The 17992-nt window shown below is 45.4% G+C and overlaps 1 protein-coding gene across 2 annotated transcripts in view; it reads right to left on the reverse strand.

Annotated features, from left to right (window-relative positions):
* Positions 1 to 888: 888 nt before the first annotated feature.
* abhd14a (abhydrolase domain containing 14A) overlaps positions 889 to 17992 on the reverse strand; it is a 103404-nt gene continuing 86300 nt past the window's right edge. For both annotated transcript variants that reach the window (XM_067999028.1, XM_067999029.1), the window contains 4 exons: positions 12343 to 12628; positions 9173 to 9288; positions 3647 to 3882; positions 889 to 1875 (listed from right to left, as the gene is read on the reverse strand). In XM_067999028.1, the coding sequence (XP_067855129.1) occupies positions 1693 to 1875; positions 3647 to 3882; positions 9173 to 9288; positions 12343 to 12628 (821 nt within the window). In that variant the 3' untranslated portion in view covers positions 889 to 1692. The remainder of the gene's footprint in view (positions 1876 to 3646; positions 3883 to 9172; positions 9289 to 12342; positions 12629 to 17992) is intronic.

Here is a 17992-nt window from a genome sequence, read left to right on the forward strand (position 1 = left end):
AAAAGAAAAAAATGAATGAGATTGAGTTTGGAAGATTGAGGTGTGATCTAATCCAGTTCTTTAAAATGATGAAGGAATTCAATAGGTTCAATGCAGAGAAACTATTTCCTCTGTTGGGAGAATCCAAAACAAGAGGGCACAAACTTTAAATTAGACCAAGGCCATTTAGGAGTGAAGTCAGGAAGCACCCTTTCGCACAAAGGCTGGTGGAGATCTGGAACTCTCTCCCCCAAAACTCTGAGGATGCTCGGGGTCAATTGAAACTTTCACTTTTTGTTAGTTAAGGGTATCAAGGGATATGGAGAAATGGCGGGTCTCTGGACTCAAGATACAGATCTCATTGAATGCCGGAGCACATTAGAGGGGCTGAATGGCCTACTCACATATTCCTATGAAAGACACTGACTACCAATCTTGCAGACATAAGCAATAACATTTACTTTTTTCAACAAAACACGGGGAAATAATTAGTTGGCTTCAAAATTATTTTTTTCCCCCAAACAGCTCATTAGCATGAGGTAAGAAATAAAAACAGAAAATACTGGAGAAACTCAGCAAGTGAGGCAGCACCTGGGGAGAAAGAAACACAGTTAATGTTTCAGGTCGAAGACCGTTCGTCAACATGAGGTAACTCTCTCTCTCAGCTTAATATATTTTCTGAAGAACACAAAACAACTTTTTTTGAAATAAGTTACAGCTGATTGGTACTGGTGGGAAATTAGATACACTGCATGTCAGTCCAAATTCAGCTCATAGCATCAAAGCTCTGAGCAAAAATATCACATCCACGCCCGAGAGGGGCTGACAGGTTCAAGTCAAACCTTTAAAATACACTATGATAAACATATATTGTGAAATATGAAATTATTTAGAATTTTGTTTGAACCCTTATTTTGAACATTAGAATTTTATTACTGAGAGGAAAATGGCGGATGAAAAGTATTTCTGAAAGTACATTGAGCAGTTTTGTGGGGCAAAAAAACTAATAAAATGCCACCTGGTGGCCTGAGCTTGTAACGACAGCAGTCAGTGTGACAGATAAAAGGCACATAAAAGGTGCGAGTCGCACCAATCTTAATGATCCAGGTGGGTTCTATTCACTTGAAAAGTAAAGTGTGAAAAATAAATTCCCTTATTCTCCAGAATGGCAAAGAATGGTGCTTTTGGAAAGGATCACTGGATAGCAATTGTGAACAGGAGGCCTGGAGGAATTCTCTACTCCACGGGGTAAGGGCACTGCCACTACTCCCAGCATTCGTACTGCTCTCTTGGCTGGGATCAGCTCACTCAGGACAGGCCGGGGTTGGAGCCTGGGCCTTTCCTGCTCTGTGTGCCCCACACCGGGTGGTGGGTTTACCCCTTTAATCCACCATTTCACTTTTTAAAAAAAGTCAGGTATTTTTGTTCAATTTCAGTAAATTTTTCCGCTTTAACTAATCTTTGCTGGAACTTCACACGCAGCAAGGTACACAGTTTAAAATAATTATTAAAAAGAATAACACATAGGAAAATATTTTTAAAATAGTAATCTGAATTCTTTACAGGTTTATTTTCAAAAGGGTCCATGTTGCAGTCTCTTGCCTTAAGAATGGAAAAAGTTAATAAATTCAACTGGTGAGGAAGTTGGTTTCGTGCTGATCTTGAGTGTTCTGCGAGGAGATGATGCGCAGTAGCATCAGTAGCGTACTCTCGTCACTGAAATTTAGTTAGGAAGTCCAGTAAAGCGTTATGGAACTTGTGTGGCTCATCGAGGTAACAAGCGTGATGAGCTGCTGGTATTTTGAAGACAGTGCGATGCGGAAGGTGTCTGAAATTCTTCAGGGACTGCACACCCAGATTTGTGTCCAATTCTCCAAATACAATCAGGGTTGGGGTCTGTGAACAGAAGCACAGGTTTAGTTCCCAGTGTGAAACAGTAGGGAGCACCCCTCTCAGCACAATCCTGCCAAGACACACAGAAAGAGAAGTTCCATTTATATAACACCTTTCACAACCTCAGGATGTTCCAATGCGCTTTACAGCCAACAAACTACTTTTGAAGTGTAATCAATGTTGTAATGTAGGAAACACGGCAGCCAATTTGTGCACAGCAAGGTCCCACAAACAGCAATGAGATAAATGACCAGATCATCTGGTTTTGTGATGCTGGTTGAGGGAGAAATATTGGCCCAGGACACCGGGAGAAATCCCCTGCTCATCTTCAAATAGTGGCTGTGGAATCTTTCATGTCCACCTGAGAGGGCAGACAAGGCCTCGGTTTAACATCTCATTCGAAAGACGGCACCTCCGACAGTGCAGCACTCCCTCAGTACTGCACTGGAATGTAGTCTAGATCATGTGCTAAAGTCTCTGGAGTGGGGCCTGAGCCCACGGCCTTCTGACCCAGTGGCGTGTATTACTAACTGTGCTAGGCTGACACTTGCCAACAGTGATCCTAACTTGATAATGCGGTGATTGGACCTCCTTTTAACTGAAGACCCTGGGAATAATTTTCACCTCATCGCTGGAATGTAAACCTGGCCTTTTGGGTCGGGCTCGAAGGAAAATCGTGCGGTTTCTATAACGGGCCTCGACCTGCAGGTTTTACGCTGCAGCGGCAAGGGCTGAAAGTTACTCGCCCAAGTTCTGTGAATGGTTGCCTCAGATGCCACAATGTTGATCTATCTCACTTTCTCCCACATTTTGGCTCTCTTAGTCCCGTCTGGGAATGGCCAGGAATAAGATATTTTCTGAGGAAAAAGGAGGAGACAAAATGTGTACTGAGACTTGAACTGCAAACTGTGGATGAACTATCCGAACATATGCAGACAATTAATGGAAAATGTCAGAGAGACTTTTTCCGCCTGGTCCCAGAGAGGTCCAACACCAATCTACATTCTCCACTGGAGCGGGTCAATTTGGAACTGGCATTTTTGAATAATTAAATACAACAATTTTGAGTAGTATTCTGCTGAACAGAAGTGATTATCATCCTTCATCAGCTTTCAAAATACAATAAAATAAAAAGCAAAACACTGCAGAGGCTGAAGACAACGGCTTCGGCCTTCCCAATGTTTAATTGAAGGAAATTTTTATTCATCAATAGGAGGGGGGCCAAGGATAGATCTTAGGGGGACTCCAGAGGTAACAGTGCAAGAGCAGGAAGAGAAGCCATTGCAGGAGATTCTCTGGCTACAATTGGAACCCCTGGTTCCATTCCCATCTATCCAGTCATAGCCAGATAATGGAGGGTAGACGGTGGAGGAGGATGGTGTGGTCAACCGTGTCAAAGGCTGCAGACAGGTCGAGAAGGATGAGGAGGGACAGTTTACCACGGTCACAGTCACACAGGATGTCATTTGTGACTTTGATAAGGGCCGTTTCAGTACTGTGGCAGGGGTGGAAACCTGATTGGAGGGATTCAAACATGGAGTTGCGGGAACGATGGGCAGGGATTTGGGAGGTGACAACACGCTCAAGGACTTTGGAGAGGAAAGGGAGGTTAGAGATGGGGCGGTAGGGGGTTTGCAAGGAGAGAGGGGTAAGGGTGGATTTTTTTTGAGGAGGGGGTGATTATGGTAGATTTGAAGGTTACTACTCACCTAGACTACAGGGGTGAAGAAGAGATTAACCATGAATGACAGGGATATGAAGGAAGGCAGTTTACCTGGATTTTCCGATACTGCTCAGCACTGTAGTCATTTGTTCCAACAGGTGCAATAGGGATGAAGCCCTTCACTCGCTGGTTATGAAACATGAGGAATGAAATGGAGAAGCGACCACTCATCGATGGGCTGACCAGCACTGGGGTCTGCAGTCCCACACCGTTCAGGAATGCTAACAGGAAGTCAGCTCTGTCCTTGTCTGCTTTCCCAATCTCCACGTGTGGGGTATTCCCAAACCCTATCAAACAAGAGAATAATTAGTCACCCACAGGAAGGAGCTGTTTACTGGGAACATAGGAACAGGAGGACGCCATTCAACTCCAAGCCAGTTACATAGGAACAAGAGGTCATTCAGCCCCTCTAGCCTGTTATATAGGAACAGGGGAGACCATTCAACCCCTCTAGCCTGTTATATAAGAAAAAGAGTATTGAGTCTATTACATAGGAACAGAATGAGGCCATTCATCAGCTTGAACCTGTTACATATCAACATAGGAACAGGGGATGCCCATTCAGCCCCTCGAGCTAGTTACATGGGAAAGTGAAGAGGCCATTCAGCCCCTCGAGCCTGTTACATGGGAACGTGAAGAGGCCATTCAGCCCCTCGAGCCTGTTACATGGGAACGTGAAGAGGCCATTCAGCCCCTCAAACTTGATACATATGAATACAAGAATAGAAAAGCAGAATATTTTTTTAAAAGATGAGAGATGAAGAAATGTCGGTATTCAGAGGGATTTGGATGTTCTTGCACACAAATCACAAAAAGTTAACATGCAGGTACAGCAAGCAATTAGGAAGGCAAATGATATATGTTAACCTTTATCGCAAGGGGATTGCAGTATAAGAGTAAGGAGGTCTTGCTGCAATTATATAGGGCTCTAGAGACCACACCTGGAGTACTGCGTACAGTTTTGGTCTCCTTACCAAAGGAAGGATATACTTGCCTTAGAGGCGGCGTAACAAAGGTTCACTAGATTGATTCCTGGGATGAGAGAGTTGTCCTATGAGGAGAGATTGAGTAGAATGGGCCTATACTCTCTGGAGTTTAGAAGGATGAGAGATGATCTCATTGAAACATATAAGATTCTGAGGGACTTGACAGGGTAGATGCTGAGAGGCTGTTTCCCCTGGCTGGAGAGTCTAGAACTAGGGGGCATAGTCTCAGGATAAGGAGTCGGCCATTTAGGACCGAGATGAGGAAAAATTTCTTCACTCAGAGTTGTGAACCTTTGGAATTCTCTATCCCAGAGGGCTGTGGGTGCTCAGTCGTTGAACATATTCAAGGCTGAGATGGATAGATTTTTGGAAACTAAGGGAATCAAGGGGTATGGGGATCGGGCGGGAAAGTGGAGTTGAGGCCGAAGATCAGCCATGATCTTATTTAATGGCGGAGCAGGCTCAAGGGGCCGTAAGGCCTATTCCTGCTCCTATTTCTTATGTTCTTATGAACACAAGTAGGCCATTCAGCCCCTCTAGCCTGTTACATAGGATCACAGGAATAGGAGTAGGCCATTCAACCCCTCGAGCCTGTAACAAAGGACCAGGAGAGGCCATTCAGCCCTATGAGCCTGTTAAATAGGAACAAGAGTCGGCCATTCAACGCATTGAGTCTGTTGCATAGGAAGATAGGAACAGGACGAGGCCATTCAGCCCCTCGAACTTGTTACATATGAATACAAGAATAGAAAAGCAGAAAAGCAGAGATGAAGAAATGTTGGTAGTCAGAGGGATTTGGGTGTCCTTGTACACAAATCACAAAAAGTTAACATGCAGGTACAGTGAGCTATTAGGAAGGTAAATGGTACATTAGCCTTTATTGCAAGGAGTTGGCCATTTAGGACCAATGAGGAAAAGTTTCTTCCCTCAGAGGGTTGAGAATCTTTGGAATTCTCTCCCCAGAGGGCTGTGGATGTTCAGTCGTTGAGTATATTCAAGGCTGAGATCGATAGATTTTTGGAAACTAAGGGAATCAAGGGCTACGGGGATCGGGCGGGAAAGTAGAGTTGAGATCGAAGATCACCTACGATCTTATGGAATGGCGGAGCAGACTTGAGGGGCTGTATGGCCTACTCCTGCTCCTATTTCTTATGTTCTTATGACCACAAGTCAGCCATTCAGCCCCTCAAACCTGTTACATAAGAACATACGAACAGGAGGAGGCCATCCAGTGTCTCGGCCTGTTACACAAACATAATAACCGGGGGAGGCCATTCAACCCCTCTAGCCTTTTACTTAGGAGCAGGCAATTGAGACCCTCGATTTTAAGAACATAAGAACATAATAAGAAATAGGAACAGGAGTAGGCCATACGGCCCCTCGGGCCTGCTCTGCCATTCCATAAGATCATGGCTGATCTTCAACCTCAACTCCACTTTCCTGCCCGATCCCCATATCCCCTGATTCCCTTAATGTCCAAAAATCTATCGTTCACTGTTTTGAATGTCCTCAACAAATGTCCATCCACAGCCCTCTGGGGTAGAGAATTCCAAAGATTCACAGCCCACTGAGTGAAGAAATTTCTCCTCATCTCAGTCTTGAATAGCCGATCCCTTATCCTGAGACTATGCCCCTAGTTCTAGACTCTCCAGCCAGGGGAAACAACCTCTCAGCATCTACCCTGTCAAGCCCCCTCAGAATCTTATATGTTTCAATTAGATTACCTCTCATTCTTCTAAATTCCAGTGAATATATACCCATTCTACTCAACCTCTCACCACAGGACAACGCTCTCATCCCAAGTATCAATCTCGTGAACCTTCGTTGCACCGCTGCTAAGGCAAGTATATCCTTCCTTAGGTAAGGAGACGAAAACTGTATGCACTACTCCAGGTGAGGTCTCACCAATGCCCTGTACAATTGCAGCAAGACTTTCTTACTCTTGTATTCCAACTCTCTTGCAATAAAGGCCAACATGCCATTTGCCTTCCTAATTGCCTGCTGTACCTGCATACTAACTTTTTGTGTTTCTTGTACCAGGACACCCAAATCTTACTGAACACCAACATTTAATAGTTTCTCACCATTTAAAATATTCTGTTTTTCTATTCTTCCCACCAAAGTGAATAACCTCACATTTCCCCACATTATACTCCATCTGCCACCTTCTTGCCCACTCACTTAACCTGTCTGTATCCCTTTGCAGACTCTTTGTGTCCTCCTCACAGTTTACTTTCCCACCTAGCTTTGTATCATCAGCAAACTTGGATACATTACACTCGGTCCCTTTCATCTAAGTCATTAATATAGATTGTAAATAGCTGAGGCCTCAGCACTGATCCTTGCGGTACCCCACTAGTTATAGTCTGCCAGCCTGAAAATGACCCTTTTTTCCCCACTCTGTTTTCTGTCCTTTAACCAATCCTCTATTCATGCTAATATATTACCCCCAACTCCATGAGCCCTTATCTTGTGTAATAACACTTCGTGTGGCACCTTATCAACTGCCTTTTGAAAATCCAAATATACGACATCCACTGGTTCCCCTTTATCTACCCTGCTGGTTACGTCCTCAAAAAACTCGTATAGATTTGTCAAACATGATTTCCCTTTCATAAAACCGTGTTGACTCTGCCTAATCATATAATTTTCTAACTGCCCTGTTACCACTACCTTAATAATGGATTCCAGCATTTTCCCAATGACTGACGTCAGGCTAACTGGCCTGTAGTTCCCTGTTTTCTCTCTCCCTCCTTTCTTGAATAGCGGGGTTACATTTGCCACCTTCCAATCCACTGGGACCGTTCTAGAATCTAGGGAATTTTGGAAGATCATAGCCAATGCATCCACTATCTCTGCAGCCACCTCTTTTAGAACCCTCGGATGTGGGCCATCAGGTCCAGGGGATTTATTGGCTCAGTCCCATTAGTTTCTCCAGTACTTTTTCTTTACTAATATTATTTACTTTAAGTTCCTCACTCTCATTAGACTCACTCTCATTGGTTCCTCGCTATTTCCGGTTTGTTTTTTGTGTCTTTTACTGTGAAGACAGATACAAAATATCTCAAGGGTCTTATCATAGAATCTTACAACACAGGAGGCAGCTATTCGGCCCATTGTGCCTCTGCTGGCTCTTTGAAGAGCTATCCAATTAGTCCCATTCCCCTGCTTTTTCCCCATAGCCCTGTAAATTTTTCCCCTTCAAGTATTTATCCAATTCCCTTATTGAATCTGCTTCCACCACCCTTTCAGTCAGTGCATTCCAGATCGTAATCACTTGCTGAGTAAAAAAAATTCTCCTCATCTCACCTCTGGTTCTTTTACCAATTACGTTAAATCTGTGTCCTCTGGTTACCGACTGTCCTGCCACTGGAAAAAGTTTCTCCTTATTTACTCTATCAAAACCCTTCTGGGTCGACTTGGACTAAGAACACAGTGATGTTGGTCTCTAATGAACAGAGGTGTAGATGTATCTCACTGAAGAGCTCACAGGTATCGCCTCTACCTCATGCAATTGAAGATTCTCCATGATTGTTGTACGACCAATAGCAGATTGAAGATCACATTGATAGAGATTTGCCCTTGTATTTGGATGCAGAGAGTCTGAACCCACCAGTCACAGTGATATTTAAATTGTCGATAAGCATTTGTGTACATGAGGGGATAATAGTGGACAGCAGGAGCCAGATGTGGAGTCCAAACCCAGGCAAGGCTGGATTCTCCAGTACATCAGCTGGTTAAGGCAACGAGTAGCTAAGCTTCCAAGATTTTAGGCCCACTGAGTGTTGAGTTAGGTGATTGTAGCCAGGTAGGAACACTATATACAAAACACTCAGCCAAAGAGAGGGTGCTTTAAACTCTCCGGACTTTTTCTTCCTTTGTCAAGTTAAAAAAAAATGTTCTGGAGAATCAAACACCTGAATCCTGTTTCTTATTTTATATCTGAACCATATTATAGCTTAAATCAAAAATCCCTTCTTGGCCAAATGCAGAAATCCAATCCTGCCTTAATCGACGCCCACACACATGGATGTTCCAGCATGGTTCAGAATAGCAAACAGAGGAGGGAATCCTGCCAGTTCTCACCTTCCTAGTCCAGGGATGTCGTCTGTCTGAGATCAACTAAGTCAGGGAAGACCAGAAATCAAAGCCCAGACTCTCTGGGCTTGGAGGAGAGCGTTTAAAGAGAAAAGCAAATTTGCTATCATTTCCCAGCCTAAAACCAGCACCAGATTTTGGTTGATTATGACTATGTGGGTATCATCTATCCATAACAAGTTTTAAAATCCTGGTGAAGGGATGGGCTTGATCATGCCAACGGTATTGTGAGATTTTGCAGATTCTTGTGTCAGACGACAGTCACATTACAGCTGCTGCTTCGGGGGAAGTTAGAAATCGATGCAGAGGGTAGCAATCGGTAAGTAATCCTGGGGGAGGGGATAATCTAATGTAGCACAGGAAGTGAGCTCAGAGAAATGCTGAGTGTCCAATTACAAGAATATTTTGCATACTTGGCAATGCAGAAGGCCTTGTACAAAACCACCTTCACAAGACTTTGAGGATCAGAAACCAAAGTCAGGAGATGCCTTACCTGGTAAGTCCACGGCTACAGCTCTGTATCCTTGTTGCGCTAGCAGGTGGAGCGTTCCCAGATCCTCCCAGGTCTTGGAGCTGAAGGCCTGTCCATGTAGCAGTAGTACCTCCAATCTGAACAAGGAGAATAGTGCAAGGTATCAATGAAATGTTATGCTAGAGGAGCGAGGATAAGATGCACAACCATTAAAGCTTGAGTCGTTTGGGAAATACAATGTGATGAAACTACGCATCAGTTTAGGAACTCCTACCCAAAATGAAATGGATCTTTTAAAGAGGGATATTTATATCCTCCCTGTCACCTCTCTGTACTTATTGAGGATCACCGAGGAAGACAAAAGGTTTGGTACCTGCTGCCCATCGCAAGGTTTGGGAACATCAGGTCATAGAAACAAAAGCCATCACCTCATCTCCTGGAGGGTCTTCTGTGGGAGACTGTGTATGTTACAGACTCTAACTGGACAGTAACAGTTTCTGTATAACTGGGCTGTGTTACAGACTCTAACTGGTCAGTAACAGTTCCTGTATAACTGGGCTGTGTTTCAGACTCTAACTGGTCAGTAACAGTTCCTGTATAACTGGGCTGTGTTTCAGACTCTAACTGGTCAGTAACAGTTCCTGTATAACTGGGCTGTGTTTCAGACTCTAACTGGTCAGTAACAGTTCCTGTATAACTGGGCTGTGTTTCAGTCTCTAACTGGTCAGTAACAGTTCCTGTAAACTGGGCTGTGTTTCAGTCTCTAACTGGACAGTAACAGTTCCTGTATAACTGGACTGTGTTTCAGACTCCAACTGGTCAGTAACAGTTCCTGTATAACTGGGCTGTGTTTCAGTCTCTAACTGGACAGTAACAGTTCCTGTATAACTGGACTGTGTTTCAGACTCTAACTGGACAGTGACAGTTCCTGTATAACTGGGCTGTGTTTCAGACTCTAACTGGACAGTGACAGTTCCTGTATAACTGGACTGTGTTTCAGACTCTAACTGGTCAGTAACAGTTCCTGTATAACTGGGCTGTGTTTCAGACTCTAACTGGTCAGTAACAGTTCCTGTATAACTGGACTGTGTTTCAGACTCTAACTGGACAGTGACAGTTCCTGTATAACTGGGCTGTGTTTCAGTCTCTAACTGGACAGTGACAGTTCCTGTATAACTGGACTGTGTTTCAGACTCTAACTGGTCAGTAACAGTTCCTGTATAACTGGACTGTGTTTCAGACTCTAACTGGACAGTGACAGTTCCTGTATAACTGGGCTGTGTTTCAGTCTCTAACTGGACAGTAACAGTTCCTGTATAACTGGACTGTGTTTCAGACTCTAACTGGTCAGTAACAGTTCCTGTATAACTGGACTGTGTTTCAGACTCTAACTGGACAGTGACAGTTCCTGTATAACTGGACTGTGTTTCAGACTCTAACTGGTCAGTAACAGTTCCTGTATAACTGGGCTGTGTTTCAGACTCTAACTGGTCAGTAACAGTTCCTGTATAACTGGACTGTGTTTCAGACTCTAACTGGACAGTGACAGTTCCTGTATAACTGGGCTGTGTTTCAGTCTCTAACTGGACAGTAACAGTTCCTGTATAACTGGGCTGTGTTTCAGACTCTAACTGGACAGTAACAGTTCCTGTATAACTGGACTGTGTTTCAGACTCTAACTGGACAGTAACAGTTCCTGTATAACTGGACTGTGTTTCAGACTCTAACTGGACAGTAACAGTTCCTGTATAACTGGGCTGTGTTTCAGTCTCTAACTGGACAGTAACAGTTCCTGTATAACTGGACTGTGTTTCAGACTCTAACTGGTCAGTAACAGTTCCTGTATAACTGGACTGTGTTTCAGACTCTAACTGGTCAGTAACAGTTCCTGTATAACTGGGCTGTGTTTCAGTCTCTAACTGGACAGTAACAGTTCCTGTATAACTGGACTGTGTTTCAGACTCTAACTGGTCAGTAACAGTTCCTGTATAACTGGGCTGTGTTTCAGACTCTAACTGGTCAGTAACAGTTCCTGTATAACTGGACTGTGTTTCAGTCTCTAACTGGACAGTGACAGTTCCTGTATAACTGGGCTGTGTTTCAGACTCTAACTGGACAGTAACAGTTCCTGTATAACTGGACTGTGTTTCAGACTCTAACTGGACAGTAACAGTTCCTGTATAACTGGACTGTGTTTCAGACTCTAACTGGTCAGTAACAGTTCCTGTATAACTGGACTGTGTTTCAGACTCTAACTGGACAGTAACAGTTCCTGTATAACTGGACTGTGTTTCAGACTCTAACTGGACAGTAACAGTTCCTGTATAACAGGACTGTGTTTCAGACTCTAACTGGACAGTAACAGTTCCTGTATAACTGGACTGTGTTTCAGACTCTAACTGGACAGTAACAGTTCCTGTATAACAGGGCTGTGTTTCAGACTCTAACTGGACAGTAACAGTTCCTGTATAACTGGGCTGTGTTTCAGTCTCTAACTGGTCAGTAACAGTTCCTGGAAACTGGACTGTGTTTCAGACTCTAACTGGTCAGTAACAGTTCCTGTATAACTGGGCTGTGTTTCAGACTCTAACTGGACAGTAACAGTTCCTGTATAACTGGGCTGTGTTTCAGACTCTAACTGGACAGTAACAGTTCCTGTATAACTGGACTGTGTTTCAGTCTCTAACTGGTCAGTAACAGTTCCTGTATAACTGGGCTGTGTTTCAGACTCTAACTGGACAGTAACAGTTCCTGTATAACTGGGCTGTGTTTCAGACTCTAACTGGACAGTAACAGTTCCTGTATAACTGGGCTGTGTTTCAGACTCTAACTGGACAGTAACAGTTCCTGTATAACTGGACTGTGTTTCAGTCTCTGACTGGTCAGTAACAGTTCCTGTATAACTGGGCTGTGTTTCAGTCTCTGACTGGTCAGTAACAGTTCCTGTATAACTGGACTGTGTTTCAGTCTCTGACTGGTCAGTAACAGTTCCTGTATAACTGGACTGTGTTTCAGTCTCTGACTGGTCAGTAACAGTTCCTGTATAACTGGACTGTGTTTCAGTCTCTGACTGGTCAGTAACAGTTTCTGTATAACTGGACTGTGTTTCAGACTCTAACTGGACAGTGACAGTTCCTGTATAACTGGGCTGTGTTTCAGTCTCTAACTGGACAGTGACAGTTCCCATTTACCTAGGTGGGATGCTTTCTCCATCCTTTGCTGGGGGTAGTGTTTCCCGGTAGAAAATATTGAAGGTTCCTGTATTTTGGGTTTCTTGCACAGTGACATTGACTGTTAGTAGTTTAGTGTTGGCCATGCCGAGTCTCTGAGCTTGCGGCCAGGGGACAGTGTTGTCCAGTTGGTTGGGGGGAAGCAAATAATAGACCACAAGTATGACACCAATAACAAGCAGGAGGGCCAGCAGTCTGTTCCGATTAAACAAACAGGTATGCATATTCTTCCTGACAAAGGAGATACCTGGAATGACAACAAAGGGGCATAAAAACCCAACGGCATATAGATCAGGGACATCACTTAACATCGGATTTTCTTAATTCTGAACATTTCACGTTTTCAGCTTTTGATCACCTGATCTCTTTATGAGGCTCGGTGTCAAATGTTCTCTGGTTTGCTCCTGTGAAGTACCTTGGGATGTTTTTACTACTTTAAAGGCCCGAAATAAATGCATGTTGTTGTTGATTTCCCCATCTGCACTAGATATCTGGATATATGGCATTGCAAATATATTGTGTCCCTGCAAGTAACTTAGATTACTGTGTCGGAGTCCGAGTACACTGTATCCCTGCGAGTATCTTAGATTACTCTGTAGCTGAGTCCTAGCAGGTTAAGTTCTGGTGAGTATCTTAGATTGGTGAGTATCTTCGGTTATTCTGTCGGTAAATCCTTACATACTGTGTCCCTGTGAGTATCTTAGATTACTCTGTAGCTGAGTCCGAGTACACTATGTCCTTGCGAGTAAACCCACATCAGCATATCCTTCTATTCCTTTCTCCTTCCCCTGAAATGCATCTATGCTATTTGCCTCAACTACTCCTTGTGGTAGTGCATTCCACATTCTAACCACTCCATTTTCACCAGTAAAGAAGTTTTTCCTGAATTCCCTACTGGATTTATTAGTGACTATCTTATATTTCTATTTAGGGTACGGTAGCATAGTGGTTATGTTATTGGACTAATAATCCAGAGGCCTGGACTAATAATCCGGAGTCATGAGTTCAAATCCCGCCACGGCAGCTGGGGAATTTAAATTCAATTAATTAAATTCAATTAATTAAATAAAATCTGGAATTAAAATACGAGTATCAGTAATGGTGGCCATGAAACTACCGGATTGTCGTAAAAACCCATCTGGTTCACTAATGTCCTTTAGTGACTCCAGACCCACAGCAATGTGGTTGATTCTTAATTGCCCTCTGAAATGGCCTAGCAAGCCACTCAGTTGTAAAATCTCGCTAAAAAAAGTCACAATAAGAATAAAACCGGACGGCCACTGGCATCGGACCACTAGGCACCGGACACGACAAAGGCAAACTAAGCACAGTCGACCCTGCAAAGTCCTCCTCACTAACATCTGGGGACTTGTACCAAAATTGGGAGAGCTGTCCCACAGACTAGTCAAGCAACAGCCTGACATAGCCATACTCACAGAATCATACCTTTCAGCCAACGTCCCAGACTCTTCCATCACCATCCCTGGGTCTGTCCTGTTCCACCGGCAGGACAGGCCCACCAGAGGTGGCGGTAAAGTGATATACAGTCAGGAGGGAGTGGCCCTGGGAGTCCTCAACATTGACTCTGGACCCCATGAAATCTCATGGCATCAGGTCAAACATGGGCAAGGAAACCTCCTGCTGATTACCACCTACCGCCCTCCCTCAGCTGATGAATCAGTCCTCCTCCATGTTGAACACCACTTGGAGGAAGCACTGAGGGTAACAAGGGCACAGAATGCACTCTGGGTGGGGGACTTCAAAGTCCATCACCAAGAGTGGCTCGGTAGCACCACTACTGACAGAGCTGGCCGAATCCTGAAGGACGTGGCTGCTAGACTGGGCCTGCGGCAGGTGGTGAGCGAACCAACACGAGGGAAAAACTTACTTGATCTCGTCCTCACCAATCTACCTGTCGCAGATGCATCTGTCCATGGCAGTATTGGTAGGAGTGACCACCGCACAGTCCTCGTGGAGATGAAGTCCCGTCTTCGCACAGAGGACACCATCCAACGTGTTGTGTGGCACTACCACCGTGCTAAATGGGACAGATTCAGAACAGATCGAGCAGCTCAAAACTGGGCATCCATGAGGCGCTGTGGGCCATCAGCAGCAGCAGAATTGTATTCCAGCACAATCTGTAACCTCATGGCCCGGCATATTCCTCACTCTACCATTACCAACAAGCCAGGGGATCAACCCTAGTTCAATGAGGAGTGCAGAAGAGCATGCCAGGAGCAGCACCAGGCATACCTAAAAATGAGGTGCCAACCTGGTGAAGCTACAGCTCAGGACTACATGCATGCGAAACATGGTGGTGGACAATTAAACAATTAACGGGAGGAGGAGGCTCTGTAAACATCCCCATCCTCAACGATGGCGGAGTCCAGCACGAGTGCAAATGACAAGGCTGAAGCGTTTGCAACCATCTTCAGCCAGAAGTGCCGAATGCATGGTCCATCTCGGCCTCCTCCCGATATCCCCACCATCACAGAAGCCAGTCTTCAGCCAATTCGATTCATTCCTCGTGATATCAAGAAACGGCTGAGTGCACTGGATACAGCAAAGGCTATGGGCCCCGACAACATCCTGGCTGTAGTGCTGAAGACTTGTGCTCCAGAACTAGCTGCGCCTCTAGCCAAGCTGTTCCTGTACAGCTACAACACTGGCATCTACCCGACAATGTGGAAAATTGCCCACGTATGTTCACAAAAAGCAGGACAAATCCAATCTGGCCAATTACCGCCCCATCAGTCTACTCTCGATCATCAAAGTGATGGAAGGTGTCGTCGACAGTGCTATCAAGCGGCACTTACTCACCAATAACCTGCTCACTGATGCTCAGTTTGGGTTCCGCCAGGACCACTCGGCTCCAGACCTCATTACAGCCTTGGTCCAAACATGGACAAAAGAGCTGAATTCCAGAGGTGAGGTGAGAGTGACTGCCCTTGACATCAAGGCAGCATTTGACCGAGTGTGGCACCAAGGAGCCCTAGTAAAATTGAAGTCAATGGGAATCAGGGGGAAAACTCTCCAGTGGCTGGAGTCATACCTAGCACAAAGGAAGATGGTAGTGGTTGTTGGTGGCCAATCATCTCAGCCCCAGGTCATTGCTGCAGGAGTTCCTCAGGGCAGTGTCCTCGGCCCAACCATCTTCAGCTGCTTCATCAATGACCTTCCCTCCATCATAAGGTCAGAAATGGGGATGTTCGCTGATGATTGCACAGTGTTCAGTTCCATTCGCAACCCCTCAGATAATGACAACATCCAGGCTTGGGCTGATAAGTGGCAAGTAACATTCGCGCCAGACAAGTGCCAGGCAATGACCATCTCCAACAAGGGAGAGTCTAATCACCTCCCCTTGACATTCAATGGCATTACCATCGCCGAATCCCCCACCATCAACATCCTGGGGGTCACCATTGACCAGAAACTTAACTGGACCAGCCATATAAATACTGTGTCTACAAGAGCAGGTCAGAGGCTGGGTATTCTGCGGCGAGTGACCCACCATCTACAAGGCACAAGTCAGGAGTGTGATGGAATACTCTCCACTTGCCTGGATGAGTGCAGCTCCAACAACACTCAAGAAGCTCGACACCATCCAGGACAAAGCAGCCCGCTTGATTGACACCCCATCCACCACCCTAAACATTCACTCCCTTCACCACCAGCGCACAGTGGCTGCAGTGTGTACCATCCACAGGATGCACTGCAGCAACTCGCCAAGGCTTCTTCGACAGCACCTCCCAAACCCGCGATCTCTACCACCTAGAAAGACAAGAGCAGCAGGTACATGGGAACAACACCACCTGCACGTTCCCCTCCAAGTCACACACCATCCCGACTTGGAAATATATCGCCGTTCCTTCATCATCGCTGGGTCAAAATCCTGGAACTCCCTTCCTAACAGCACTGTGGGAAAACCTTCACCACACGGACTGCAGCGGTTCAAGAAGGCGGCTCACCACCACCTTCTCAAGGGCAATTAGGGATGGGCAATAAATGCTGGCCTCGCCAGCGACGCCCACATCCCATGAACGAATAAAAAAAATTTTATGACCCCTAGTTTTGGTGGAAACATTTTCTCTATGTCTACCCTATCTTAAAGACCTCTATCAGGTCACCCCTCAGTCTTCTCTTTTCGAGAGAAAAGAGCCCCAGCCTGTTTAATCTTTCCAGATAAGGATATCCCCTCAGTTCTGGTATCATCCTTGTGAATCTTTTTTGCACCTTCTCCAGTGCCTCTATATCCTTTTTATAACATGGAGACCAGAACTGTTCACAATACTCCAAGTGTGATCTAACCAAGGTTCTATACAAGTTTAACATAACTTCCCTGCTTTTCAATTCTAACCCTCTGGAAATGAACCCCAGTGCTTGGTTTGCTTTTTTAAGGTCTCATTAACCTGTGTCGCTACTTTTAGTGATTTGTGTATCTGTATCCCTCTGCTCCTCTACCCCATTTAGACTCTTATTATCCAAGCAATATGCGGCCTCCTTATTCTTCCTACCAAAATGCACCACCTATATTGAAATTCATTTGCCAATTACACGCCCATTCTGCAAGTTTATTAATGTCTTCTTGCATTTTAACACCTTTTTCTTTGGTATTAACTACACCCCTAATTTCCTGATGTCTGCAAATTTTGAAATTCTATTCACGATTCCTGAGCCCAAATCTTTAATGTAAATGGTGAACAACAGTGGCCTCAGATCGATCCTTGTGGAACACCACTTCCCACCTTTTGCCAGTCTCAGTAGCTACGCTTAATACCTACTCTCTGTTTTCTGTTTTGTAGCCAGCTTGCTATCCATTCTGCTACTCGTCCCCTGACTCCACATGCTCTGACCTTAGTCATGAGTCTACAATGTGGTACCTTATAGAAGGCCTTTTGAAAATCCAAATATATTACATCTACTACATCACCCTTGTCTACTCTTTCTGTTACTTCAAATAATTTAATAAGGTTGGTCAAACATGACCTTCCCTTCAGAAATCTGTGCTGATTATTCTTTATTTTGTTTTTTAGATGTTTTTCTATTACATCTTTGAGTAAAGATTCCATTATCTTTCCTATCACCAACATTAAGCTAATTGGTCTATAGTTCCCTGGACTGATTCTATCTCCCTTTTCAAATATAGGAATAACATTAGCTTTCCCCAGTCCCTTTTCGAATGATTTTTTATATATATGTAATAGTGCCTCTGCTAACTCTTCTCTAACTTCTTTTAATGTGCACGGAAAGAGCGTGCGAAACTGAGCGAAAGAGGGGGGGGGAAGAGAGCTGCGCGCGCGCGGAACAGGGGGAGGGAGAGCTGCGCGCGCGCGGAACAGGGGGAGGGAGAGCTGCGCGCGACCCGGGGGGAGAGGGGGGGGGGGGAGCGCGCGCGACCCGGGGGGAGAGGGGGGGGGGGGAGCGCGCGCGACCCGGGGGGAGAGGGGGGGGGGGAGCGCGCGCGACCCGGGGGGAGAGGGGGGGGGGGGAGCGCGCGCGACCCGGGGGGAGAGGGGGGGGGGGGAGCGCGCGCGACCCGGGGGGAGAGGGGGGGGGGGGAGCGCGCGCGACCCGGGGGGAGAGGGGGGGGGGGGAGCGCGCGCGACCCGGG

The sequence above is a fragment of the Heptranchias perlo genome, chromosome 17 (genome assembly GCF_035084215.1).
Source record: "Heptranchias perlo isolate sHepPer1 chromosome 17, sHepPer1.hap1, whole genome shotgun sequence".
Taxonomy (NCBI): Eukaryota; Metazoa; Chordata; class Chondrichthyes; order Hexanchiformes; family Hexanchidae; genus Heptranchias; species Heptranchias perlo.